The sequence below is a fragment of the Sprattus sprattus genome (genome assembly GCF_963457725.1).
Source record: "Sprattus sprattus genome assembly, chromosome: 15".
NCBI lineage: Eukaryota > Metazoa > Chordata > Actinopteri > Clupeiformes > Clupeidae > Sprattus > Sprattus sprattus.
Genome location: NC_137913.1, coordinates 22,851,580 through 22,878,771, shown reverse-complemented (window position 1 = coordinate 22,878,771; position 27,192 = coordinate 22,851,580). Strand labels below are relative to the sequence as shown.

At 42.2% G+C, this 27,192-nt stretch overlaps 1 protein-coding gene across 2 annotated transcripts; it reads right to left on the bottom strand.

Annotated features, from left to right (window-relative positions):
- Positions 1 to 874: 874 nt before the first annotated feature.
- homer1b (homer scaffold protein 1b) lies at positions 875 to 24,856 on the bottom strand. Of its 2 annotated transcripts, XM_080852887.1 has the most exons (9): positions 24,402 to 24,856; positions 16,935 to 17,091; positions 12,900 to 13,031; positions 10,516 to 10,608; positions 10,079 to 10,224; positions 4,325 to 4,481; positions 3,802 to 3,912; positions 2,514 to 2,594; positions 875 to 2,210 (listed from the first exon to the last, which is right to left on the bottom strand). In XM_080852887.1, exons 1-9 carry the CDS (start codon positions 24,404 to 24,406, stop codon positions 2,022 to 2,024), a joined length of 1,071 nt encoding a protein of 356 aa, XP_080709013.1. In that variant the 5' UTR covers positions 24,407 to 24,856; the 3' UTR covers positions 875 to 2,021. The 2 variants fall into 2 exon arrangements, with proteins under 2 accessions (XP_080709013.1, XP_080709012.1); XM_080852886.1 differs by lacking the exon at positions 24,402 to 24,856 and having other exon boundaries at positions 16,935 to 17,350.
- Positions 24,857 to 27,192: the final 2,336 nt, after the last annotated feature.

Genomic DNA, 27,192 nt, shown 5'->3' with positions numbered 1-27,192 from the left:
AAAATTGTGGCTACTGCAGTATTCCCAACCTTTGGAAGTGAGTGGTGAAGGACGTTACATAAGCTCCAAAAATCCTGAGCCACAGAGAAAGGACTTATTCTGGCACAGATTGATATGATTCATTGCGGGAGCCGCCTCCCCATGCTGGCGTGGGAACAACAACGGCGCGCAGCAGAGGGAGATCACATTCTCACCACTCAAGGTTCCCCTTAACTCCGTTTTCGCTGAGTCCACTGTGGAGAATGGCTTTGATGATCATCTGTTTTTCCCCCATCTCTCTTTGACTACCCCTCTGGTTGATGCGCCCCCCATGTGCTCTCCCAAAAGGGATAATGTAATCTGTAATGACCTTTCAAAAAAACAAACCCTTTGAAACTCAAATGCTCTTCTACCCCGGCTAACGCTATCTGATCTAGCATCGTCTGTTTTGACACTGTGAGAACCATTTTCACACGGCAGGCAGTTGGCCTGAGAGCCAGATGGAGGAGCCTCAACCCCTCCGTGAGACCTTCTGTGAACCATACATCCATAATACATCATAACTGAAGCGCATTGTACATTGGATTGCAACTAGAATAACTAACTGGATAGCAAGGGAATTATATTATGGTGAATAGCACTTAACGTTACTTTACAGAGTGACTGCCTTATAATGTACTATAAATAAAGTTTATGTGCATTTCAGATAAACAGTATGCATTATAGGTTGAAAGGAGCAAGATATAGGACATGTTTATAATACATGCCATGTTGTCTCAGTTTTCTAACAACCAAGAGAGATTTCCAATTCCCTTTGTACATCTGTAAATTCAACATCATGGCATAACAATCAATAACAGTACAGTTCACTGAACCGATCTTCACAACTAATCAGTTGTAATACAATCCACAAGTGCTTTCATTTATTTTTCTCGTATATTGAACAACAGTAAACAGAGCAGGACTATGATATCTCTACATTGTTAATGGCTTCATTTTACTTTCCAGGAAACCATATTTGGTAAACATCATATATTTCCTGAATCATCATTTTTTCATTTCTGATTCTTAGCCTACACATTTATCCATTTATTCCTTTGTCAAATTGCAGTCTCACTCATTCTCATTTAATGCTATTACAAATGGTCAAATCATTCAGTTCATAATATTGTACCTCTAAAAAATAAATATTTTGAAGGTAACCAAATGGAACCTTTCATTAATACATTTGATATACAAGATCAAGATATCTGATATTAAGATGTCAGTCCAAAATGGCAGAGTCCAGTGTTGCCACTGCTTTTACAAGAGCAGCAAAAAGATTCAGGTTCACCCGCACAAGTCCAGTATAAATATAGTTTGTATATAAAAACACAAACAGGGAAAAGAAACTGTTTTACCGTCAGAATGAGTCAGTCTCATCTGTGTGGGCCAACAGCCGGTAACCACGGGAACTGAATACCTGACAGTTCGAACTAAAACGATGGATCTGAGGCCCCACCTGGTATTGCTCGGAACATACAGGCTTGTGTTTCACCTCACATCCACATGTCATAATAAGGTGACATTTCCAGAAGTTGATGCGATGCATTGGCGACTTATTGCCCTCCGCCTTTGAGAAGGGACAAAGAGGCAGTTCTTTAAGGTCAGCAAGAGAGCAAGCCGTTCACGTCTGGCTACAACACATGGCTCTGGGATCATGAAAACTGTGTCACTGAAGAGGTTCACAGTCAGCCATCAATGCGTTTTCCTTAGCAGCATGGTTCACACAAACAGGCCAAGTAAAGTTGAAAGACTGAATAAAGTAAATAATAGATTGAAGAGTTTAAAGGGGCACAGATATAAAGGCAAGTGCCCATCAGGGAAATTCTACTCTAATTTATTTGTATGTTTTCATGTGCTGCATATTTGGTGCAATCATATTATTCTGAAAATTAAAAAAAGGCAGGACCACGTCAAATCTTGCACCTTGTGACGCATTGGTTTTGGGAGTTGGACGACCATGTTTTTGAGTGGTGATCGGTTTGTCTGAGGATTTCGCTCTAGTTGCTCTCGATGAGCTTGGCCAGGTTGTCCCGCAGCTCGGTCAGCTCGAAGATCTTTCCATCCAGAATCTCTAGCAGCGTCTTGAGGTCCTTGCGGAAGGTCTCCTGCTCCACTTGGCTGTTGTCAAGACGTTGCTCCAGGGCACACAGTTGCCCCTCCAGCTCCTTGTTACGCAGGTCTGTCTCCTGCAGCGGAAACGTAACCATGAGAACGCATATTCACAACACCGCACATCCAGTGTCAGCCCTCAGTCTGGAAAGTGGGCAATTACCTAGACAGGAACCCATATCAATCAATGTCACCTTGACATTTTCGAGAGCAAAAGGCCAACTGGAAACTGGAAACCGTAATACTTGGTATCACCTGATCCATTTAAAACTTGGGCTATTATTTAAAAGCTTTCCTGTGGTTAATTTTGTATTTACAGACATATCATTGTGTGCAAAGTAAATCAATAAAATAAAATCTTGGACATAGGCTCTAGTTACCTGTAATTTTTGAGCAAGAGAATCTCTCTGTTCCAGTAGCTCCTTACTCCTGTCAACTTCCTCTTTCAATCTTTCAACTTCCTGAAAAGAGGTAGGTGAGACAAATTGTAGCATGTACTGTAGCTTTTGAATGCTCTAATCTGGTCTGATGGTTACATACAGGATGCAACAGAAGTGAGTACAACTATGTGCAATATAACTGAAATGTAAAATGATTCAAAATTGTATGGCCTTACAGAAATTTCATTACTGTAGTAGTCCTGACAAACAAACGCAAGATTAAACTTAGCTAAAGAATGTGAAAAGAAGTCTGATGGATATTGGGAGAACATTCTTGTCAGATGAGTCCAAGATAAACAGTTTGGTTCAGATGGGGTCCAGCATTTTTGGTATGAACCTGGCCAGGTGAATGCATAGTCCCAAAAGTGAAACACGGAGGTGGGAGTATAATGACATAGGGCTACATGGGTGCAAAAGGTGTTGAGGGGGTGACATTTATAGATGGCACCATGAAAGCCTGTGGATAAACCAACATGCAGGCTGAAAAGATGACTACCAGTCTCCAGAAACTTGGTAGAAAAGAAATATGCCAGCACGATAACAATCCAAAGCACTTTGCCAAAATCATGCAAGGCTTTCTACAGGCAAAAAAACTATGACCTTCCAAACATGTGGCCTGACTTAAATTCAATAGAACACCTTTGGGGTATTTTAAAGAGAAGGGTAGAGCAACACAACCCCTCCAGAAACGAGCGGCTAAAAAAACAGTCTGTGAAGAATGGCAGAACATCTCTTCAGAAATGGATGCAACACTGGTATCCTCCATGCCAAGGAGGATTGAGTCTGTCATCAGAGGTGGGCATATGGAGTATTGAAAAAGTAAAAGATTTGAATCTCTGTCATGAAAGTGACATGACTGAATACTGAGTTCCTACTCTGCAACCTTATTAATATATTTAATCTAAACTGTTAGTTTTTAATGACCTGCTGTTCAACTTAAAAGTAATGCAATTACTATAAGTTGATATAATTTTAAATCATTTCACATTTTGAAGTGATAATACACAGTGATGCACTCACTTCTGTTGTATGTAAATGTCCTATATTATTATATCCATAATCGGATCCTGCAGCAGCAATTCAAAGGAACATGCATACATACACAAAATGATGTCATATATTTTGTTCTTATCAGACATTTGTCACCATTGGCTTTTTTATCATTGTGTGAGGAGGACTCAGGGCATGCTTTGAAAAAGAAACAAGCCTCTGGCAGGGAATACTGTACCTCCTCTTTATCCTTTAAAGCGGCCTCCAGCTCCTCTATTGTTTGATTCAGCTCAGTCTTCTGGGATTTGATCACATTTGTCTGGCCGCTCATACACTCCAGTTCCGTCACCTACAGCCAAACCAAACAGCAAAACAAATTGGTTGTTAAGATACGGTTTCTAATTTTGTGTCTTACTTCAAACGTATACGATGCCTGAACTTGCTGTGCTTCTACTTTGCCCAACCTCAGTCATACACACATACCCACACAACCTCCCTTGCTCTAGCACGTTACTCAACAGTTCTTCAGTGTCCTTCCCTTCACAGTCTTCCCACCTCCTCATCGCAACCCCCTCCACCTTCCAAAATTGTAATACTGCTCATCACGACATCCAAGCTGTTCCGTCCACACTGTATAATGTTTTTTTATACATTTTTTGTCACTTTTCTTCCTACGGCTGCATTCTCGTCTGTCATCTCACCCAAAACCCTGCACAACCGTTTTCGCTGGGTCCCGTGGTTCAAATCCCACAATCCCTCACCCTTTTGTGCAGCCTCTCGGCCTCGTCTTGATAAGCTGCCAGCTGTTGTTTCCACTGCTTGACGTTGGCGGTGGATTCGAGGAGGGCGGCCGTCAGCTTGGCATTGTTGCCTTTCAGCGCCGCCAGCTCTGCCTCCCAGTGCTTGGTGATTGTGGGGCTGCGAGACAAAGATGAGAGAGACGTCAAAGCTTTAAACATCTCTGTCAAAGTACTACGGCTGAATTGTGCTTGCTCTTGTGTTCTCTGAGACCGAAGGACTTTGAACAGTTAGGGTTTTGGTGGAAAGCAGGACAAGGAAATGCTGGAACGGAGCATTATGTTCAGACATTCTACATTTTTAAAAGAACATCAGCCATACTGGTTGCTGGGCGCCAATACCTGCTAAATCTGCAAAAGCATCAGCTATGTGAATACCCTAAACATGAATACCCTAAACATGGCCACATATTGCAAAATGCTTCTCCAGTTGCTAAGCGCCACTTGCTCTCTTTAGGCCAGATGGGAACACAAAGTGTTCCCTGCCTGGAAGAAAACCAAAAAAAAAGGCTTCAAAGCTTTTTAACTAAAGAGAGAAAACAGCACAGACAGACACGGAGCCTTGAATATTTGTGGTCATCATCTAATATGATTAAATCTGAACCCCCCGTCAGTTAATCACATCCATGGGCTTTGGTAATCGGCTCTGGTGCACAGAGGGTGACGGTGACTGGGCAACAGCCCGTGGTAAGAGTCACACAGAGGATGGCAAAGAGGGGGAGAGAGAGAAAGCAAAAGAGAGAGAGAGAGAGAGAGGGAATGAGAGAGAGAAAGAGAAAGAGTGCACCAGCATGCTGCCCACTGCATCAGATGGTCCATGACTGACACACTTAGTAGTGAGTCTGTTTAAAAGAGCTGCAATCTGGTGTTTAAATGTCAGATAATACCAACTGTAAAATCAGCCAATGAACAACATCACACTTGATAAATATCAGTGGTTCTCTGTCAACAAGGGCCTTGTAGTGTGGCTTACTATCATTCACTAGAAACCCTTCTGAAGGCTGTGTACTGACGTAAAATATTGAATAAGAAAACTAGAAGTATATCATTTCATAGCTCCAAAGGATTATACTGCGCCAACCCACATAAGGCAACAGACACACACATATCCAAAAGAATACAATTACATTCCTGCATCAAAGCATCAGTGTGTATGTTGGATGTGATTGGCTCTCATTATCTACACAGACATGTGTTTCAAAACATGATACAGCCCACGTACAGTAATGCCGCATGTGAACTGCAAGCACGTGTGTCCCGCACAATGCATTTCAATGACACATCTCACCAGCAATGGGCCAGAGGCTATTCCAGATTAATACTAGTCTCGTAGTAATCAGAAAAACAAGGTTTTGTAACAACCTCCTCGTGTTTCCCAGGGTCACTAATGCGGTGGCGAGTTCTGTTCTGATCCACTTGAGGGTGGGCGGCCGCCACTGCCCTCCTCATCATCATCATCATCACCCCCACACATCAGCAGCACACTCACTCACTCCCATACATCAACCGACGAGAAGAAAAAAAACACTGAGCACGAAAACCACCCACTCGCTGTGGCATGGGAGGCTAATTCTCTCGTTGCGATTCCTCAGAAGTCTCCCACTGTTCCCGGCAGCGCTTACATAACGCCATGTACGCCGCCACTGCTTCTGCCACCGCCAGCTCCTCCATACCTTCAAACGGTGACGTAAGCCCCAAAGACAAACACCTCGTCCCACACTCTCCCACACCTACGGTAGCAGGCATGACAAAAAGGAGCTGCACAGGCTTTTAAGGGCTCAGAGAGAGATAGAGACAGAAAGAGAGAAGCAGGGATGGCAGAGACAGAGCTGAGGTCCTCGCCTCCCAAGCCTGATAGCGTCTACATCATGCCTGCGAAGAGCAGAACGCTTACAAGGAGCCATGAGAAGACATAGTAAGTGAGATACTACAGTATTAATTTTCTCTTTGCATATTTCTCTGTTTCTTATGACTGATGTCTTATAATGACTATTCCATTCCTTTCACTGGCAGTGGAGTTGAGACAATACCAAGCTGCTATTTTAGGAAGAGCTGGGATATGCTCATGTATATGTATATCTGATCATCTGCACTGTCAATGACTGATGTGATCTTTTTCACCTTATCTATATTAGGAACAACACTACTGTCAAGTAGATGATGACAAGATGTACTAAGTTCAATGGTCACTTGAAGCATGACATTTGTAAGATATTGAGCACTATTAACATACTTCACTCTCAGAGAATGCTGTGTTAACTTGGAGCGAATGGCAGCTTGTCACTGTGCCTGACACTGTACAGGAAGTATTTCACTGGGAGGTAAAGATCATTTCACTGGGAGTCCACTGCCTGTGTGCCATTTCAGAGGTCAATGTTCCATTATTATAGCACCATGTGAGAACAAAATAAAATCTCTTACATAAATGTCTTTGTGTTATGCCTTTTAAATGCCATTACACTGTTTCAAATAATACACATACCCACACCTCTCAATGATAGCCACACAGACAGAATAAGTTACAGAACAAATAAATAAAGGGAATACAAACGAGTGAATGAATGAATGAATGAATGAATGAATGAACCACATATAATAGTATAGTTCTCCTACTCATTATAATTATACCTTATAATCAAGGTCTGTTATAGCGTACATCGCAAATCTACACATAGTGTATGTGGCAAGGTTAAATTGAAACTATTTATATAACTATAACACTTTTATTACATTTTGAATTAATATTAGTAAAACACACAATGGTGTTCCTATATAAATGAGTTAAATACCTGTTCTAGTCTTTACATTTCAGTAATTTGGTGTTATGTGAGATTGTGTGTGCGTTCGTGCATACATTTGTGTGTGTGTGTGTGTGTGTGTGTGTGTGTGTGTGTGTGTGTGTGTGTGTGTGTGTGTGTGTGTGTGTGTGTGTGTGTGCTGGCGTGCATACATGTATGTGTGTGGCTGGCTGGCTGGCTGATTATCTGGGGTGCGTGCCTGAGCGTGTGGGTGTGTGTGAATTATCAACACCTGATTGAACACAATTACTAAGGTTTGGATATCGTCACCCACAACCATGTGCTACAAAGCTGTGCAGTCATCAGATTTTCAGGCATGTGATTTAAACAAATGAATTTAATGTGAAGTCAAATGCATTGATAAGAACATGCATCAATTTTCAACATAAAATAAAGTTCAATCATTCATTAACTGATGCCATTTTAATTTGCCATTATTTGCAAGCCTTCAATTCATTAAATATCAATGAAACTGATTCATCCTACAGAGAGACTTTATAGCAAATTAACCTCCTTCTTTGAAGATTATCTAATGGTAAGTAGTGAGGATAAAAGGAACACTTGGTGTAAGATTTTAGTGCCACTAAATTAACTGCTTTCTTTTCATGCAGTTGATCCTCTAATGCACATTCACTGTGCAAAATGACTTTTCCTTATTTCTGCTTTGCAGTTACGTGCTTGTAGTTTACAAGTAATGGAAGGTGCACCGAACTGCATCTAGTTTCCTAAGGGTATTACATAGACATGCAATACTACATGACACTGTTATGGATAAAACTGAAAAATATTCTGACTATCTGTTGAGGTTGCAGGGTGCATAGCGTAAAGTCTCATTTTGGAACTGTACCAAAATAGTACAGTTCCTCTTTGCACAGCAAACTGCTATTTCATTAATTTAGTATTACTTTACTCACTGATGGTGCGTTACGTCATATGTCTCATTATGATCAATGTAATCTCATTATGCATCTTTGTAAAACTTTCATTACTTGTAATCAACACGAGCATGCAACAATTATCAAAAGCAGAAATAAGTAAACTAGATGTTGGATTGTCCACTGGATGAAAATATGGTTACTGATATACCCCTTGTAAAAGATTAAAAGTATGTTCATTCATGTATAAATAGGTGTAGTTGTGTTCTGGCTGACATAATAATGGAAACTGTGCTATTATATCAATATGTACACATTCAAATCATTGAACAAAACTGACAAGAACAAATACAAATCGATTTGTGTATACACTACATAAATACACTTCAGTATAACAACAGAAAACATGCTGTATTTTTTGCGATCATCGTCAAAGAAGGATCACTAAAGCATATAGCCAGTGCACATTTCAAAACAGACACATTTCCTCTGAACAGTCATGATTCACACAAGAGAGGTCACTAATAAGATACAGCATAAGCCATTTAAACAATACAGCACCATCATAGTGCTACAAGAAAAGTCCCTTAAATGCCTTAATACAAATAACAAAACTCTGAAAAAACACGGATCATTTGCACAGAAAAAGCCCTCAAACTTCTCATTTTAATAACAACATGTTTTGTCTCAAGTTAAGAATGCAAACAGTTCAGGAATGCAATGCCCCAAGACCCTGGAGACTCCATGTGGGATGCCAACAACAGTAGAAAGAGCTGAGTTGTAAACAGTAACGCATGCTCAGAGCATAAGTCCTGGCAAAGGCGCTACGCCTATCAGAAGGAGCACACCAGACATGCTTTTAACTCTTGTCTGGAAGAAAAAGAAGAAATGTAATTTACTTTGATTGTGAATTCAGCACCACAAACAAACAATCCCTTTTACTAATTCAGCAGCTTTTTTAAATGTGTCGTACGAGCACCCTTTTGTCATAATATTGTAAAATTGTCATTTCTCTACAATGTCCTGGACTTTCTTTGCATGGAAACAACCATTAAGGAGAATGAAACATGAGTGAACTCCACTACATGAACTATTATAAGAAACTAAATTCATGAAGCCCTTCGGATATTTTTGCTGTCAAAAAGCACTTCAAGCAACTAACTGACGTCGACTTGCAATCCTTGTTATCGTCATGCATTTTCTCCTCTCAGTTCTATAATCTCTACTATATGCTGTGGGAGCATTTTTGGAGCATAGAATAAGCCTAGTCATGCCTGTGATGTAGCATTAAAATAACTACTTGTCGTAAAGGCTATAACAATTATGCACACAAATTTAGGTACGATGACTTGCACAGTTATCATGTAGATGGGGTGTATTACTCAGTAAGTGCTGTAGGGTACGTTGTGTATCTTTGTGGCAAAACCTTTGCATGACATGGCCAGTAAACACTGAGTCATAGAAGTGGTCTTCACGGTGAAACCAGACTAAGAAAAAATTCAGGATGTGGACAAATGCACTGTACACAGCCTGAGGGAGAGACAATTTGTCTTACTGTCCGATAGAGACCACACCGCTAAGGGCTGTGTGCTAAACACCACATGAGAGAGGGAAGGGGGGTCTGTTTACCTGTGTGTGAAAGACTACATAAGAGAGGGAAGGTGGGTCTGTTTACCTGTGTGTTAAAGACCACATGAGAGAGGGAAGGTGGGTCTGTTTACCTGTGTGTTAAAGACCACATGAGAGAGGGAAGGTGGGTCTGTTTACCTGTGTGTTAAAGACCACATGAGAGAGGGAAGGTGGGTCTGTTTACCTGTGTGTTAAAGACCACATGAGAGAGGGAAGGGGGGTCTGTTTACCTGTGTGTGAAAGACTACATGAGAGAGGGAAGGTGGGTCTGTTTACCTGTGTGTTAAACACCACATGAGAGAGGGAAGGGGGGGTCTGTTTACCTGTGTGTGAAAGACTACATGAGAGAGGGAAGGGGGGTCTGTTTACCTGTGTGTTAAACACCACATGAGAGAGGGAAGGGGGGGTCTGTTTACCTGTGTGTGAAAGACTGTGGGATCGGTGCTGGCTCGGGCAGCGACTCAAGGGTGGGGGTGGGGACTTCTTGGGGTGACATGGCTGCGTCGTCGCCATTAATACTCTCAGGGGTCAAAGGTGACTGTATATCTCCTGGTGCTGATTCCTGACACCACAGACAAAAGAGATCATGTTCAAAAACTGTTTGGACGTCACCAGCATATACATTTTATAGCAATCCTGCACACGGTGTTCTAACCAATACAAATGCACAAACAAAAACAACTGATCACTTTAATTACCACTTTTGTCATTCATTCAAAGATTTCCTCTCTTCTCGTGATCACACTCCACATACAAAATGGAGCATTCATCCAACTGTTCCACACAACACTGTTTAAACAAACTGGGTATATCAAAATGGAAATGAGTGCATCCTCGAGAGAGCATAGCCTACCTGAGAGGGAGAGCTAGCCAGCTCCATCTTCTCTGTGGACTTCTCCTTAGCTAGCCGTGCTGCTTCCTTATACTCAGCAAATTTATCTGCGAACTGGAAGTCAACATAATCAATACCACAACCTAAAGGGCTAAAGCCACCATTAAAAATACATTTAGCTATGTACACCTTGAAAGTATGAATGAGAATAAGTAATATTCAATAACCGCCTGATAGAAATTGTAGGTAAAGGATATGAAGTAGAGTGATATTGCATTTTAAATGCCAAAGCTCATATAATGGCTGCGTTTGTTTCATACATATGGGAAAGGTTGCTAGCATTCTAATAACTATCATTCTCACAACTAGCAAAAAGCAACATTGTAAATGTGCGCAATGAAAGAGGCTAAAGACTGCAGGGCATGTCCAGACCAAAGAGGTCCCGCACTTCAGAGAGAGGATCAGTCCACTGCTAATTGTACACTCTTCTCTCTTTCCTCTCACCCCGCTAATACACTTAAACAGCTCGCTCCATAATTTCATAACAGCCCTGCATCATCAACCCAGTGGGGAGTACAGGGAGTAAGAGATACCCTCTCCTCATTCTCCAGAAATCAAAGCTAATCAAATTCATCCTGTCTGGCCATGGAGTACTGGAGCTCAGTAAGAGAAGAGAAGACATTTTTATTTCAAGTTATTATTTCAACTTGATGGCTTGAAAGTTTCTTGCCACTCTGAGCAGGAACCGCACAGCCAATGAATCTCTATTTGCTTAAAGATGTGGATAATGGCACAGTGCATGAGACAAGTGAGATAGTAATGTAGTAATGTAAAATCAATAGACATTTATAATGTAATAGGCAAGTATGCACAACATAATATTTTAAACTCAAGCGCAGGACGTGCGTAGGAGGAGTGGTGTGTAGGAGGAGTGGTGTGTAGGAGTGGGTAGGTTGAGATTTCTCGCTATGCTCATCTCTGAGGGGCTGAACTGGTCACTGCTATGGTTGCTGTAAAAAGACATAGCAACGCCTCAACTTCCTGAAGTGTTTGTGGAGGCGCGAGGAGCGTAAGCAGATACCGCTGAACCTCCACCACAGCACCACGGAGAGAGGGGAGTCAGTGCTTGGTGTGGCAACATGCCAGGTAAGGAGAGGAAGCCCATGCTAAGCTCTGTAAAATGCACAGTTTGTGCAAGTTGTTGAGTTGACACTCACTGCTCAAAAAGAGGATCTAACCTGATGCGGTTTGTCTATTCAGTAAAGTTGCTCCACTTCAACTCTGTCTCATATCAGTACAGTCTACGTTCATTACATTTCCAAACAGAAAATGGAGTAGCAGCCACTTACAGCAATAGCCTTATCAATGTGAGAATATTTACATGCATAGTTACTTGCTATTCCACATTTGTGGTGTTATTTACACTACAAAGACTAAAGGACAATATGCATCTCAATTGTTTTCATTATGTAGATTATTCTACAATTACATATATTCGCTTATATGAGAGTTACGTGTGCATATGTGTGTGTGTGTGTGTGTGTGTGTGTGTGTGTGTGTGTGTGTGTGTGAGATTGCACATGTGTGGGCACGACCTCGACAACTGCAGTACTAGAGTACGGCTAGAATAAAATGTAACAAAATGTCTGCAGTGGAGAGCAAGCAGACAAGCAAGAGTGACAGGACAGGAACATGCAAAGCAGAGAGAGAGAGAGAGAGAGCGTTAAAGAGAGCAATATAGAGAGGACAATGTACACGAATATATAGAGAAACAGAGGGAAAGAAAGAAACAGAGAGATACAAGAGAGAGAGAGAGTGAAAGAGAGAGGGAGAGAGAAGGGAGCTGCACGTATGTGTCTTGTATAAGGGCTCAGTGAGAGGCGGCTGTGCTCTGCTTCCACCCCCGGTTCACGACAGAGCTTCATCATAATACAGCAGAGGAGAGGAGAGGAGAGGAGAGGAGAACACCACCCCATGCCGACCAGCCACCCACTCACTGATGACTGTACAGCTCCTCATTAGACCACAGTGTGTAGGTGTTTCCCAACTCCAGGAGGGAAAGAGACAAAGAGGGATGGGAGGGGGGCAGAGAGAAGGGGGAGGGGTTTACACAGAGAGAGAGAGCGAGAGACAGAGAAGCAAAAAACAAGAGACAGGCAGAGGAAAATAAAAGGAAGGGCAGAGATGGAGAGAGAGACAGAGAGAGAGAGACAAAAATCTAATGACTGTCAGCAGAAAAGAAAAGAGAGAGAAAGAGAGAGAGAGAGAGAGAGAGAGAGAGAGAGAGTAATAGTGAGAGAGAGAAAGAGAGAGAGAGAGAAAGAGAGAGAGAGAGAGAAAGAGAGAGAAAGAGAGAAAGTGAGAGAGAGAGAGACAGAGATAGAGAGAGAGAGAGTTCCACCCACCTTTGTCAAGTGTCGCTCCGTGGAGAAGCCCAGCCCATACACTGTGTTGGCGCGGCTGTCAGCCCACTGGCCAAACTTCTGTGACGTCTTGGTAAAGTTCATGTTTGGGGTGATAGTGCTATTTATTATTGCCTGGGGAGAGAAAACAACCGCATTCTCAACAGTTCACACCTAACACAGCACTGTCAGGTGCTGAGTGAGGACACAGACAGTCACAGTGAACACTGCAGAGCGAACTGTAACACTGCTACACTTTGCATTTCTGCTGTAATGAGGGTTTTGCATCTCTACTTAGAAATGTTCTTAATTTTTGTATTTTAGTTATTCATCAAGAAGAATAAGAAGAACATGATCCATGTGAAAACTGGCTCTGGTTACCTCCACACTGTAGTTGCATGAATAGGGTGGAATGTACTTAAAGTCTTTATTCCCTTGAGAAAGGAACGCTCACTGTGGAATGTAGGCCTTCTAAATGAAGAATCTGCACTATGTATGAAGCACAATATTTTTGTGAGGGGAGCGGCACCTCAATTATATAGCGTAAAAAAAAACATACAGTATTTTTACATGCAATTGAGGGACAAACTGGTCTAATATATGAATGAGCCAAACACAAACTTTAAACCTTAAGCAACGGCCTGCAATGGCCACACAATCTAGCTCTCAGGAAGCACACAATGGCGAAGTGTAAGGGTGAGCGCCATGAACTGGTCAGCGTGTGCATGAGTCCACTCATCTCAGTCTCACCAAGCCAATAAACCAACAAGACCCCTGTGTGATGTCATGCCTCAGAGGGCATAAATCATCAGCGGTGTGCGATCCAACACGCATTTCCCCCGTGTAGCCTAAGCGATGCTCCTGATCTGAGAGCTGGACCTATAACACCGCCACAAACCCTCAAAGTCTCTACTGCAGCATGGGGACTGTAAATGGTGGTTCTGGCGGGTTCTTTTTGCTGCATTAGTAGATCCTGGCGCTGAGCTCATGACTCATACTCAGGTCTCTCAGGACAAAAATAAACAGAGTGGCCATCAGGCTAAAAGAAGACAGCTATAAGGACTTCAAAAGCCTCTAATTGAACGTGCTCCGTCACAACAGAGGGCGATTAATTATTTTCACAAAACGGTTGCCCTAATGGTTTGTGAATGCTTGCGTGTGGCAATACATTCCACACAAAGAGGGGGAAAGAGACAGGGACAAATACATAATTTATATGGTGTTTTACTAACCTCCCCTGACTGAGAGATGGATGGATGGATGGATGGATGGATAGATGGATGGATGGATGGATGGATAGATTGATAGATAGATAGATAGATGGATAGATAAATAAAAAGATTTATCAAAGACACAAATCATCATACCAGCATATCTCCATCCATCCAATGATGCCCATTTTTGCATTGAGGTTATGAAAGAGAGCATAATATCCATGTGATTTTGGTGATTATGGACACTAGGGTGATTGGGTGGCTGGGTGGGGTGGAGGTGGGGATAGGGGACACAGCAACTACAAAAGCACTCAAGTCTCCCTCCCTCGGTTCCCTGTCTACTGCCTCCTGCGTTACACAAACCACCTCCAGTCCACTGGGAAAGCAGAGTGCTCAGCCCCTCTCCTCTCCTGCTCTGCTCTCTGTTCCCATCCTCCCATCCAATCCGCCCACTCTCTCCTCTTAGCCAGTGCAGGGAAGAGCGATTGCTCTCATTAGGCTCCTGCTTCTCACGCACGCACACGCACGCACACACACACACACACACAGCTCGCTCACTCACTCACTCACTCCCTCCCTCACTCTCTGGGTTGTTGTGCACGCGCATGTGTGTGTGTGTGTGTGTGTGTGTGTTTGTGTGTGCGTGCATGCGTGCATGCGTGTGAGTGTGTGAGTGTGTCCCTGTCTTAGCTAAACCATACACAGCATGAAAGAATGAAAAACGTGCAGAGTATTGTCAAGCATGCCTTTTTGTAGGTATTATGCGGAGGAATGAAAGATGTCGTCACTTGCTATCAGCTTCTACTGAAATGTTGTTACGAAAGCAATAGATAATTCTTTCCTGCAATATTGGCATCCTTTTAATTTTGAATCATAAACCTGTGTTCAATTTGAAACCAGTGAGCAAAGAGCTAAAGGAAAGCAATTCATCTTGGATATTATTTTCTTCTTCTAGAGGCTTAAAGTGAGCTGAACGAGAGTGCTGGTGATACATTGAAATAATGTGAGAGTGCTTACTATTGCTGTTTTTTTTTCATGCAAGAGCACAGCCCCTAGGAGCTGACAGTTTGGAGGCTTTTCATGTTCTTGCATACACCCTGCTGCACCTCTGGAATGCTAAGCAGAGGCCCAGGCTCAGGCCTGGAACTGAGCTGCAGTGGTGGGGAGTGTGGCTAACACACAGGAAACACACCCATCCCAGCAACAACCACCTCTGAGACAGGGGTTATGGTCCCTCTATCCCTCTTCATGGACGGAGTGGAGGGGGAGAAGGAGAGAGAGATGGAGGAGAGAGGGAGTAATAGACGGGGCATAAAGAGAGGAGTCATAAGAAAGAGGTGAGAGGGAGAGAATGAAAGGGGGAGAGAGCGAGAGAGAGAAGTGGTGACAGAGATAGGGCAAAGAGAGAAAGAGAGAGAGAGAGAGAGAAACCCCAGCACCACTCATGTGGATCATACTGTTGGATGAGATGACAGGAAGTGAGGAGAGATACCGGCTATGTATTTCCCCAGCGGTGTGTGTGTGTGTGTGTGTGTGTGTGTGTGTGTGTGTGTGTGTGTGTGTGTGTGTGTGTGTGTTTGTATGTGTGTGTGTGTGTGTGTGTGTGTGTGTGTGTGTGTGTCAGATCTCTGGCCTTTGCTAATACAGACACACCATATCCATGAAAGCTTTAAAAAGTACAGAGGGCAAGCATAACTACAGGGTTCATGAGTTTCAACTCCATTGTTCCCTTGAGTTGTACACACTTGTGCCACCAGTCAGTTCACTGACCCAGTGTGGAGGGATTCTAGGTGGATAATCATACCATCAAACAGTCCAAGCAAACTAGAGGGGTTGACAAGGTCGGTCAAATTCTGCTCCAGCTACGCAGTGACACACTGGGATCGTATGGCAGCCTTATTTCTGTCCTGGATGGCGAGCGTCCTGAAGCGTCCTGGAGAGCCCTTACACAGTAGTGTATGCTGATGGAGTTATTTTAACCACTCAGCAGCACTCTCCCCAGATAAGACAAGAAAACGGAAAGGTAGGGAGTTTCTATTGGCGCCAATTATCAGATAGATAGTCCTGTTGGAATTGTGCTAATGTATCTGAATCATGAGAAAATGGTTTTAAAATGACAAATGAAAGATATGGTTCGCAACAGAAATAGAGCAATTCTGCTTTTTGAGTGTAAAGTGTGGGCAATGAGAGATCTGCGAGATCTATCATCCCACATCAATAGGCTGCATAAATAACATAAAAACATAAGTTGAGGCAGGATCTGTTTGACATGGCTCACAAGAAAAACAACAAAGGAATGCCATCCACAGTATATGTAGATCTGATGTCTTTGTTTTTTTGCTGCCAACAGGAAGCTGCCGTTCTGCAGCTACAGCCACTGTTGATGTTGCCTGGAGACCAGAAGACCATGGTAACCTTGGTCTCAGGTTACACTGTGAGCCGAGGCGAACTTTTAGCGAAAGCAGGTCAGACATCTGCCCCTATCTTTGGACGCATGTATGATGCTGGTCAGTAGACTCTCTAATCGGTTACTCTCTGAGTGAAAGGCCGCTGATTAATTCCCAAGTTCACATCTGCTGATGACAGTCAGTGGCCATGAGCGTCCCATCTGCACTGACGCAATGTTCCCGTGGGGGGGGCAAATGAGTAACGCCAAGCTGCCCTCAGCAAATGGTACACATGAGTGGGATCAACAATGGCCAAATGTCCGCACAAGTGTGGCGAAATTATGATGATTAATTAGAGCTGGGTTATGTTTAGCTGCCTTCTTCAAAACTGCAGGGGGGTTATGAATCATAACCCACACTGAGGGTTTCACTCTTACCTTAGTACCATCCAGACTGATAATTCTGTAGACATTCCTGGTGCTGTCGTAGAAGTAGGAGACCGTGACAGCATGCTTACTGGTGGGCACCCAGTTCTTCTTGGTGCTGGGGTCGATTTGGAAGACGTGCGCGCGAGTGCTGTAGATCGGCTGCTCCCTGAAGGGCACAAAGAAGAAGTGGTGAACCTCCTTGGGCCGCAGCACCACAGTTTCCCCGAACCCATGACCAGGCGAGTTGGAGTGACCAGGAAGCCGGATCACCATCTCGCCACCGGCCTCCATCTTGGCTCTAGCGGCTCTGAGCTGCTTGCAGGTGGCAGAAGCCCACCCACCATAACACCATGGGTGAATAGAACACAAAGGCACAGGAGCTGGAGGGCTGGATCCACGGGCTGAAATAGAAATGTCAGCTGTTTGGTTTCCGCAGAAGGGTGGCAGACTAATTATAGTTTGGGTCGTGGTACCCTGTCAAGCCAGAGGCCCGCCCCTGCTTAAGCTTACCCTTAACGCCTGCCCCTGGGTATATGATTGGCCAAAGGAATATATATGTGCTTGTGTACAAACATGTAAAATACTCTCTCTCTCTCTCTCTCTCTCTCTCACACACACACACATATATACACTTACACACAATCACATATATACTGTACACACATATGCAAGCAACAATACAAACATTTTGACACACATTTGCATTGTCAAAGGAAATCTGGTTCATTTATAAAAAAAAACTTTTTAATCTAGAAATGTCTTGCCAAGACACAAAAGAAGAAAACTATAAAAGAGATTGCACTACTGTACTTGATAGGTTCCATAGATGGCTGGTGGCTGCAGTAAACTTTAAGCAAATTCTGTAGGGTTCAAATACAGTACACTACACTGTGCAGTTGAGGCACTTTGCCATGGGGTAGGCATTTTAATCTTCATACGACTGTAAAACCTTTGAATACTCATCTAGGGCATAAAACAGAGGACTCGCATAATAATACATTATCAAATAGAAAGCCTTTTAAGTAACATCAACAGGCAACAAAAACAACTGTTACCCCCTGCGTATTTCTACTTAATCACTAAAAAAAAAACTGTGCTCAAAGGTCTTAAAAATAATCCCCAAAATATTTAGATCCCATGGTGCTGTCTCCCTTCATCATATCTTCATTTTAATTTACCCCAGAAGAGAAGACAGCTCAATTTAAAATAAAAAACTCCAAAGGCAACACAATTATTTTCTATCAGATTTCCTTCCAGCAATTTAAACGATTTTCCATCTGAACCTACCAACCGACCACTCTTAAAATAGAGCCCCATTTCTCTCTCTCTGCATTACATGTGTGCAGTGTGTGCTTTGCGAAAAGCAGAGGTGAGCAGTGGAGAAACGCACACACACACACACACACACACACACACACTTTCATAAATATGCACATGGGGGTTGCTTGCTTGGCTGCCTGGGCACCACCTGAGAAGTTTAATAGGTGGAAGCTTAATAGGCAGGGAATGCAGCATCATGGAGGCGCAATTATTTGCAGACGCTGCTCCCCCGAGAACAAACAATGAGGGGGTGGGCAGCTTTGGCTCCCTCACAACGAAGCACGGATGCACACTCTCACACCCTCTCTTCTCTCCATAGTGTTTCAACTGCCCCATGGTGTGTCAAGGCAGACAGACAGGCAGGCAGGCAGGCAGGCAGGCAGCTGCCTCTGTCTCTGACTTCTCCAGGATCCCTGAATCACCCGCTGCAGCCGTGGGTAAAGACACTACGGTTATTGTCTACAATTCCCATACCTGGGCAAATCACCATATTCAATTCCATTAGCATGCTCCCAATCAACCCCCATCAGCCCGATGCAGGGATACAGGAGAGGGAGAGAGAGAACGAGGGGAGGCAGTAGAGAGGGAGAGAGAGTGAGAGAGAGGAGGAAGAGGATGATAGAGGGAAGGAGTGAGGGGGAGAGTGGAGGGAGGCACACAGCAGACAGGGAAGTGCTTACGCTGCACCGAGGGGCTGAAAATCTTAGAGAAACATCAAAGGCGCACTGCATAATTAACATTCAAATTCACCAGTAATCACCATATGGGGGTTGGGGGGGAACGGTTGGGGAAAAAAGCGAAAACAGACAGAAGGAGAGAAAGAAAGATTCCAATGAACAAGAGACTGCTACTCCCATCTGACAGTGGGTTTCTTTTGGTATGATGAGTGAATAAATGTGATTATCATAAAGATTGATCCTAGCATGTAATAGCATATGAAGGAAGATCATTCATGCTGTAAGCGTACAGCTCTCACTTGGAGAAAGGAAGGAGAGTTCACTGCTCTACGCCCTTCCTAAGCACCTCTCTAAAAAAATCCATGTTTAGCCAAGCCAGCATTTAAAAACAAAATAAACAATTTAGCACTCATACAAAATCCTTTGACATTTACAGTCAAATATGTTACCACATTACTATTTCAGCCATAAGCCTCAGAATGTTTTTTCATTTACTGATATTGAGGTTTTTTTTCTAGAAATAGCCATAAATAATAACATGGTGATACAGAGACAATGGCATTCTATTATGCAACGTAATGACTTCATTTGTTAATCTCCACATAGGGCAAATGAAAACTATTAACCCAATTCAAGTCTGGTAATAGTATAGGAATGGAACAGCAGTGGGGGATTGCATAATCGTTCACTGAGGTTGTACAATGTTCCAAAATGGCTCTCTACAACAACATAGACCAGAAGGCCAGAAATCACTAAAACACCACACTACACACCATAGAGGCTGAATTCAACTTTAATCAACTGTCCTTCATTTAACCCAGGTGCTGATCATTCACATACTGATTATCAGGACATTTTCAACCTTTAATCATTAAAACTACAGAATATTATGGTAATGTTGCGTCAAAAAAGAGCTGTCATACTTTTCACCAAGTATTTTATCTAATGGGCAATACCGCAAATCTGCTGCTTAAATATTTTAGCATCCTTGCACTACGCCAAATCACGCCATTAGTGAGGTCTATTAACCACATAATAAATAGACTCAGGCCATCTTAAGTCATCTTTCCTATTTTGATTTGTAGATAAACTGAATTGTCCTCTTCAGAGGGCATGTGTTTGACAAAAAAGCAAAAGAAACCAGAAGTAAAACTGGAAGAGCTGTTAAATCCACCTCAGCGAATGCCAGTGAATGAAGTTTCAGAGAGATCCTTCTAAATGAAACCCTCCACTGTTAAGCACTGCGTAGAGGTGACATCTCGCAGGGACGTTAGCATGGGTGAGCATGAGAGAGAGAGAAGTATGTGCTAGAATGTTAAGATGGCAAAGAGAGTGATTTCTCCCTCTGATATAGTATGTCTCTCTCCCTCTCTCCCTATCCCCCCCCTCTCTCTCCATTTCTCTCCACCTGCCTCTCACCTTTCCTTTCTTGAGCTAAAGACAGGGTGGCTGTTGAGATGTGATATATTATCATGACATCTATGTGTCATATATCACTATGGTATATATCATGTGTTATGCTATTGCACAATTCAGTTGTAATGCACTTGATTAGAAGTGTAAATTCTGCAAATAACTACAAATGCATGGATAAGAACTTAGAGATAACTAGTCACAAGCCTAACGGCCACACTAGTCACAAGTCTTAAAAGCAAATCATTGCAGGACAATGATCAGCTGTGTGGTCAACCATTATAATGTGTGCAGCATGCAACGCTGTCATCTCCAACATTAATGAAGTAAACATGATGTACTCCAAGTAAGTGGGTGAGGAAATATTGCAAGTTTTGCTTGTATCAAGCACCCTCTTACACCTTCACAGCTGGTTTCGGAGATCCAATTGCACCACACACACCACATAAATTCTTGTTCCCTTCACTATTTTGTCCAGGTAGATATTTGCATGGTGTTTCAGTGCCCAGCATCTTTCATCTTAAAGCCCTGTTGGCATCAGTGTAGATACCAATCATGGCCTTATGGTGCACTTTTGAGTGCCTGGGCTAATAATTCAGTTAGCCTAAGAGCAGTTGCCTTCATTACATTATTAGTGGTTTTCCAGAGAGGATATATAACTGCTGCTAGCTCAGATAACTCCTTCCCCATGACCCAGAGGACCAGCAGTCAGAGATTTCTTTCACACAAACACACACACACACACACACACACACACACACACACACACACACACACACACACACACACACTCACACACACACACACTCACACAATCTCATTCCCCAATCCAGGGAGCAGGGTGTCTAAACACATGTTTAGACTGTCAACTATCATATAGCAGAAAGACTCTACATATTGATGTAATTAAAAACCCTCTCCTAGCCGCAGCGCTCTCTTTCTTCCCATTTCCTCATACATGTACATGTGCCAACTTTACAAACATTTACAATGTGCTGGCACTGACTCTCGAGGAGACGGGGCGCATTTGGCTTGCTCAGGCTAAGCTTGATCCAAACGTCATAAAAGAGAATGCATAGCCAGAGAAACATGTTCCATTACACCTCAGGAATGATGGGTTTTGCTATGCCAGTCACAATGTGAAATGGTTCCACTTGTTTTTTAGTGGACTTTTTCTGCACTGCCACAGAACTCAGCCTATCGAAAACATCAATATGGTAAAATGGAAAAATGGAAGAGAGTGAAGATGTGTCAAGTACACAAAGTTGTATACGATACGATAATGATCCTGTGTTTAATGCAAGCGTTTGTGAGAACAGAAAGTACTTATCCAAGCATTTAACTTTTGACAAATATCAAATTTGCCTGCATTTTCCTGTTCATTACATCACAAGTCACTCCCTGAAAAAAGACAGACATGACGCAATGTCAATGCCAAGAATGTGTTTAAATGCTTTAGAAAGACGCATCAATACCAGATTATTTTCATTCTATAATCAAGATTCCATCAGTTAGTATGTATCATCATCGTAAATGGTCGGAACAAATAAGATGCGTGACATTAGCCCGATGTTAATAATTAATGACCAATATAACCTCAGCACAACTGAAAAAGGCCAACAGCCAGGTCAAACTCCTCAACCTCATGTGACTGCTATTGCTTTCTGGTTGGGTTCTGTGGATTTTTAAGTATTTAACAAGTTTATCTTGCTTTGACCCAAGCCCCCATTTTCTATATTTTCCCAGTAAGGCAAATACAGTATATCATATACTCTCACCCTCACACTCACACAACCCTGTAATAATATTGATACTGTCTTAAGAATGACAGTAGTTTGCAGTCAGTACCATTCTCTTATTCTGGTCTCTGACGTAGCACCCAACTCATTGCCTGTAGTTGAAGGGATAACATTTCCGAGCCTCTCACTGGCTAAAAAAAGCAGTTTACGTGCATACTTGCTCCATAGGATTCCATCGAATACCCATTTTGGTTGCCAGTTTTAGCATTGTAACTCAATACTGGACCGGTTTTGGTTGGTTGGTATCGTTTTTGTCCGTGGTACAAATTTGGACCCAAAAATAGGCTCCAGTTAAAAATCCTGAAGTTTCCCTTTTCCCCTTGTTCATACCATATGCTAATACATTATGTGACATTACTTTTTTACACCCCAAGACCTAAGACTAAGCAGCAGAAAAGCATCCACTAATCCAATACATCAACCTGTATAATTCCTTCAACAAAACTTAAGAATGTTTAAAAATGATTAACATGCCCACCTACATACATTTTTCACCACATATACTTAAGGAATATTCAGAGATATGGTCAACCCTAATGAAGAGGGTTGCCAAGTTAATAGAGCTATTTCACATAAGGCACCAACAGAATGTAACACTTATACAACTACCCCACTATGTGTACAATCCAAATTTAAACTTCAGACTCTAGACTTCAGCTAGTGTACCCCATTATTTTCAGGAACTTTTGAAGGCAGAGTAATTACTGTGAGCAGTCCCATGAGAGTTTAAAGATGTCTCCAATTCTCAAAGTCACACATAACAACGAGATTACAATTATATGTGAGAAATATACGCCAAGGAGAGTGACTAACACTGTGGAGTGACTTACAGAGTTACTATAGTGGTATGATTACATTTCAAGTTCAAGACAAAATATATATTGTGGGCCTATTTAATACAGGGCTAAGCTACTGAAACACAGCAATATGAAATAGTGCTTTACATGTGTCATTATGATTGAGAGGAAGAAATAAAGCTGTCAGCAAATCCCTTGACTGCAATTTTATGCTTCAGATCAGCAACTCCACAGCGAGAACATTCCGTTTCAGAAAGGCAAATGACTATCAGCCAAGTCATTAACAGAACAACTGGTGTCCCTCAACAATATAGCAATTTATCTTAAAAACGACTCTGATTCATTTATCTGTGATTCATATGTCCATGTGTGAAGTGAGACCGTGTTTTCTTTGGAATTTTATGGAGGAAAGAAAGACTTTACCTATACAGAGTACATTTTTCTTTCACTCCTGACCTTTGAATTGGCAGCAGTTGAATGTGAGCAGTAAGTGGTTCATTAGATTACGGACAGTCTGCAGCTGGATTTATGTGGGAGGGCCTTACATTAGGAGATGTCAGGAATGCTTCTTATGTGGACCAGGCTAATCACATCCACAAAAGCCCTCAATGATGCAGGGTCCTAACAGTGTTGTAAAAACACATTGCACAGATACATAAATGTCTTTAAGAAGAAATCAGCAATGAGATAAGCATACATGTAACAGAGGACATAAGGAAGAACACAGATCTTCCCCTTAAAATGAAGACATTGAATGACACCAGGTGCAAAAGGGTGTGAAAGGAGAAGTGCTTCAAATCTTTTTTTTTCATGTAGTTGGTCATTCCTGCTAACACATTGCATGGACTACAACACATACTAAATACGTTTCAGTTTACAACCCAAGAGTAGTATTTTTAGAAAGGAGTCAGACTACCAGCCTAAGCTACAGTCAACAATTCATTAGGTCGCCATTTAAATGTAGCGTATGTTCATGTCTACAACTCTTTAATATAAGAATAATTCGCTGAATTCAAAAAAGATATGTAAGCGTACTTGCAAAGGCTACCTTACAGACATTTCATTCATTTATTCAGGAGAATGGATCCACCATATAGCCCACACTGCTGGGAGATTCAGCAATAGGCTACAACTTCTCACTTGAAACGACGTAAGGCTTTTTAAGCAGGGAGATTTTCACTGACTATTGAGATGATCTCTAATCTAATCCTGTTTGTTGATTACGTTAAACCTGCAGAAACACAGCAGGTCAATTCAACGGACTGTTCTGACCAGCACTGAACTGCACTAGGGAGGTCGAGTTGGGGTTCTTAAAATGATCAGATCTAAGGCTGGTGAATGAAAGTGTCTCCATAAACCAAATATAACATTTAAGAGTGTATTTACATCGTAAAAACATGTAGGCTAAGCGTTCTCCGGTCTCCCTACATCCCAACGTACCTGCGTCCGCACTCATTCACATGTACTTACCCCATTATCTTTGCGAAACGAGCTGATGAAAAAGAACCCTGAGAACGAGAGGCGAATTCCTGGAAACAGCTTGTCGTATTGTTCAGTGTTTCGGGTGGGAATTTTAATATTATTTTAATTTGCCTCGGCGCTAACAAATAACGGCATCCATATAGCCCTTACACGAGGTTTCTAAAACATGGTCCACGGGTAAACAATGGATTTTGCAGTCTATCATCTCAACGATTAAAAAGCAATCACAGCCTACTGTATTTAACGTGTCTCTGTTCTCCGAGGAAGCGCGTAGGATTCTGATCTAGCCTACTTTGTATCACGGTGCAAGTGCAGAACACCGATCATCCCTCGGATTCCAACGCAAGAGGCAAGCAGCATATCATGTCCACGCAATATGCACCCCCGAGCTTTTACTGTTTGATGCAATGGATGTGCTTCAAGTTGGTTAAGCTGCCCTAGCGTAGTCAGATCTTCGGATGAGCCTCGCATGTCCACTCCTTAGTCACATTCAATAATAGAACACTATGCCCTTTGGTAAACTGTTCACCTTTCAAAACTGTCACCTGATCAAGAATTGACAGAGTGTATGCTGAGCGTCGGTAAGCTATAGTCCGCTGAGGTCACCACTTTTAACGCGTTTTTCATTACACACACACAAACACAAACACGCTAATAGCCTGGGCTATTGCGTGATTAGACAAACGTGATAATCAGGATATGTGCAATAAATAAGATGCGAATTTGGTCTTTTGGTTTGAACATCTTCTGTCATCCGAGGTGAAGCTTTCGGGATGATAATGTACGAAAACAGGAGAAGCAGGTGTACCGACGCAATATTCAATTTCAATTTACTCTATGGCAGTCATTTAACTTCATTGTCACCAAATCATAGTTTGACTCGTTTCCGTTAACACTAGGCTTCAAACACTATCACTGAAAGGACGTCAGTGCCCCATTACGAAATCCCATGAGGTCCGGCTGATGTCATCTGAAAGAACAGAATGCTTCTTAGAGATACACCAACAGACTCCCAACTCCTAACATGCCGTTTATTCCGATTGCCCTGTTCATAGGCTATATGTAAATAGTGTATAGATAGTCAGAATGTTTGGAGATTGGAGACACACAACTCTCCAAACCATTTATTGGCTCCTGCCAGATAGGACTAGCACCTCACATCATTGACTGTTCATGTGATCACCAAAATCACCATTCATTTGCATTGTTTTTGTTTGGAGTAAATGCATTCAAAAATGTATCACATGCCGGACACAGGACATTATCAAGGTTTGAATGACACATGCACGCATGTTGCATCCCCATGCACCTTCCTATATTATAGAATAGCAAAGGCCAGTCTCGTTTACCAAGGTATTTATATTCATCATGAAAAGAGGTCCTGTGTGGAACCTTTAAGCATTCTTTGCTTTGTCCTGAAGTCTAGAACAGCCTATATAAGTTTGTGAAATCAATCTGTCAACTTGAATATTGTTAGGTGGAAATTCACCCTAGTTACCTCGGGACTCCGGAGCTGCATAAAAGTATATTTATTAGACAGACAACAAAAACAATTGCAATCGGGCTCCCCTCCCAGCACAAGGTTGCATGAAAGTGAAGCAATGATAAACCCATCGCACAAGGTTTATATAGACAGATGTTAAGCGTTCAGCAGGGATAACCATGTGGTGGATTTCTGACGTCCAAGGCACGGATGGAAGTTTTGCACAAGATTGGAAGAAGCACAGTTCGACCCTTCTTATCACCTCTGGTCTAAACATGCTCTTGTTCGTATGCAGACTAAGTGGCACCTCACATCTTAGTTACACACAAACACACACACACACACACACACACACACACACAAACACACACACACACACACACACACACACACACACACACCAAAAGCCATGTTCCTGCTTTCATAAGCACATGATTTATACAAGGAATATATGAATACAAGGCACTTGATTATTATATTCTTAGGTGTTTGGAAATTATCTCCATCAAATATGATCAAAGTGAATAGGATCTGCCATGCAGCGGTTCTGGGTAGATAGGCCTCATCACATGCATGCAAACATTACACTGACAGGATCAGGATGCTCCAGACATGGCATCAGAAGTCTTGTGTTATGAAATTTGATGCAGCTATGCTGTGTGATCAGGAGACATCTTCCTATGATGAATATTTGCCAGGTATTTTATAGTTATAAGAGAGGTAGGCTAACAACAAGGTTTTTTATATATTGTTTAAGAACATGCAATCAGTGATGCATGTTCAGTGATGCATCAGTGATGCATGCGACCAGTCAGTGATCAAATTCTGCATATTGCAGAATGCCACAATAAGACCCCCCCCCCCCTTCTCTCTCTCTCTTTCTCTTTTTCGCTCTCTCATTCACACATACACATGTCTGGATACGAAACTTTTTTGTGATGAACAAGGCTATTGAGGTCAAACTTCACACCAATGACCCAGAAATGTTGGTTTCTGGAATCAAATCAAATACTTTTTTAATATAAGAGAAATACATTGTGTGCACATTTTGTATTTGTATATGTGTAATGAACTGCACAGTCTATTAAACAGGCCTACCGTAATTGATGGAATTCCCTCGAAAAAGAAACATATGAATTGTCTTGTGGCCAATATAATATTCTTAAGTTTATTGTGTAGCCTATTCATTTGATCTTACATAGCGATGTGTGTAGTGGGCATATGTATAAACTTACCTCTATGCTCTTTGTATTTAAGAAGAGTCACAGCTGTTGTTTCTTGTAAAACTGGAAGGTA

Bases quoted from the DNA above. Each gene is read 5' to 3' on its own strand.
- homer1b (XM_080852886.1), bottom strand. From the start codon at position 17,216: ATGGAGGCCGGTGGCGAGATGGTGATCCGGCTTCCTGGTCACTCCAAC. The intron at 3,913-4,324 runs GTGAGGGATTGT...GTTTGGCTGTAG, and splicing joins CCGAGAGGCTGCACAAAAGG to GTGACGGAACTGGAGTGTAT. The intron at 2,211-2,513 runs GTAACTAGAGCC...TTTCCGCTGCAG, and splicing joins CTCTTGCTCAAAAATTACAG to GAGACAGACCTGCGTAACAA.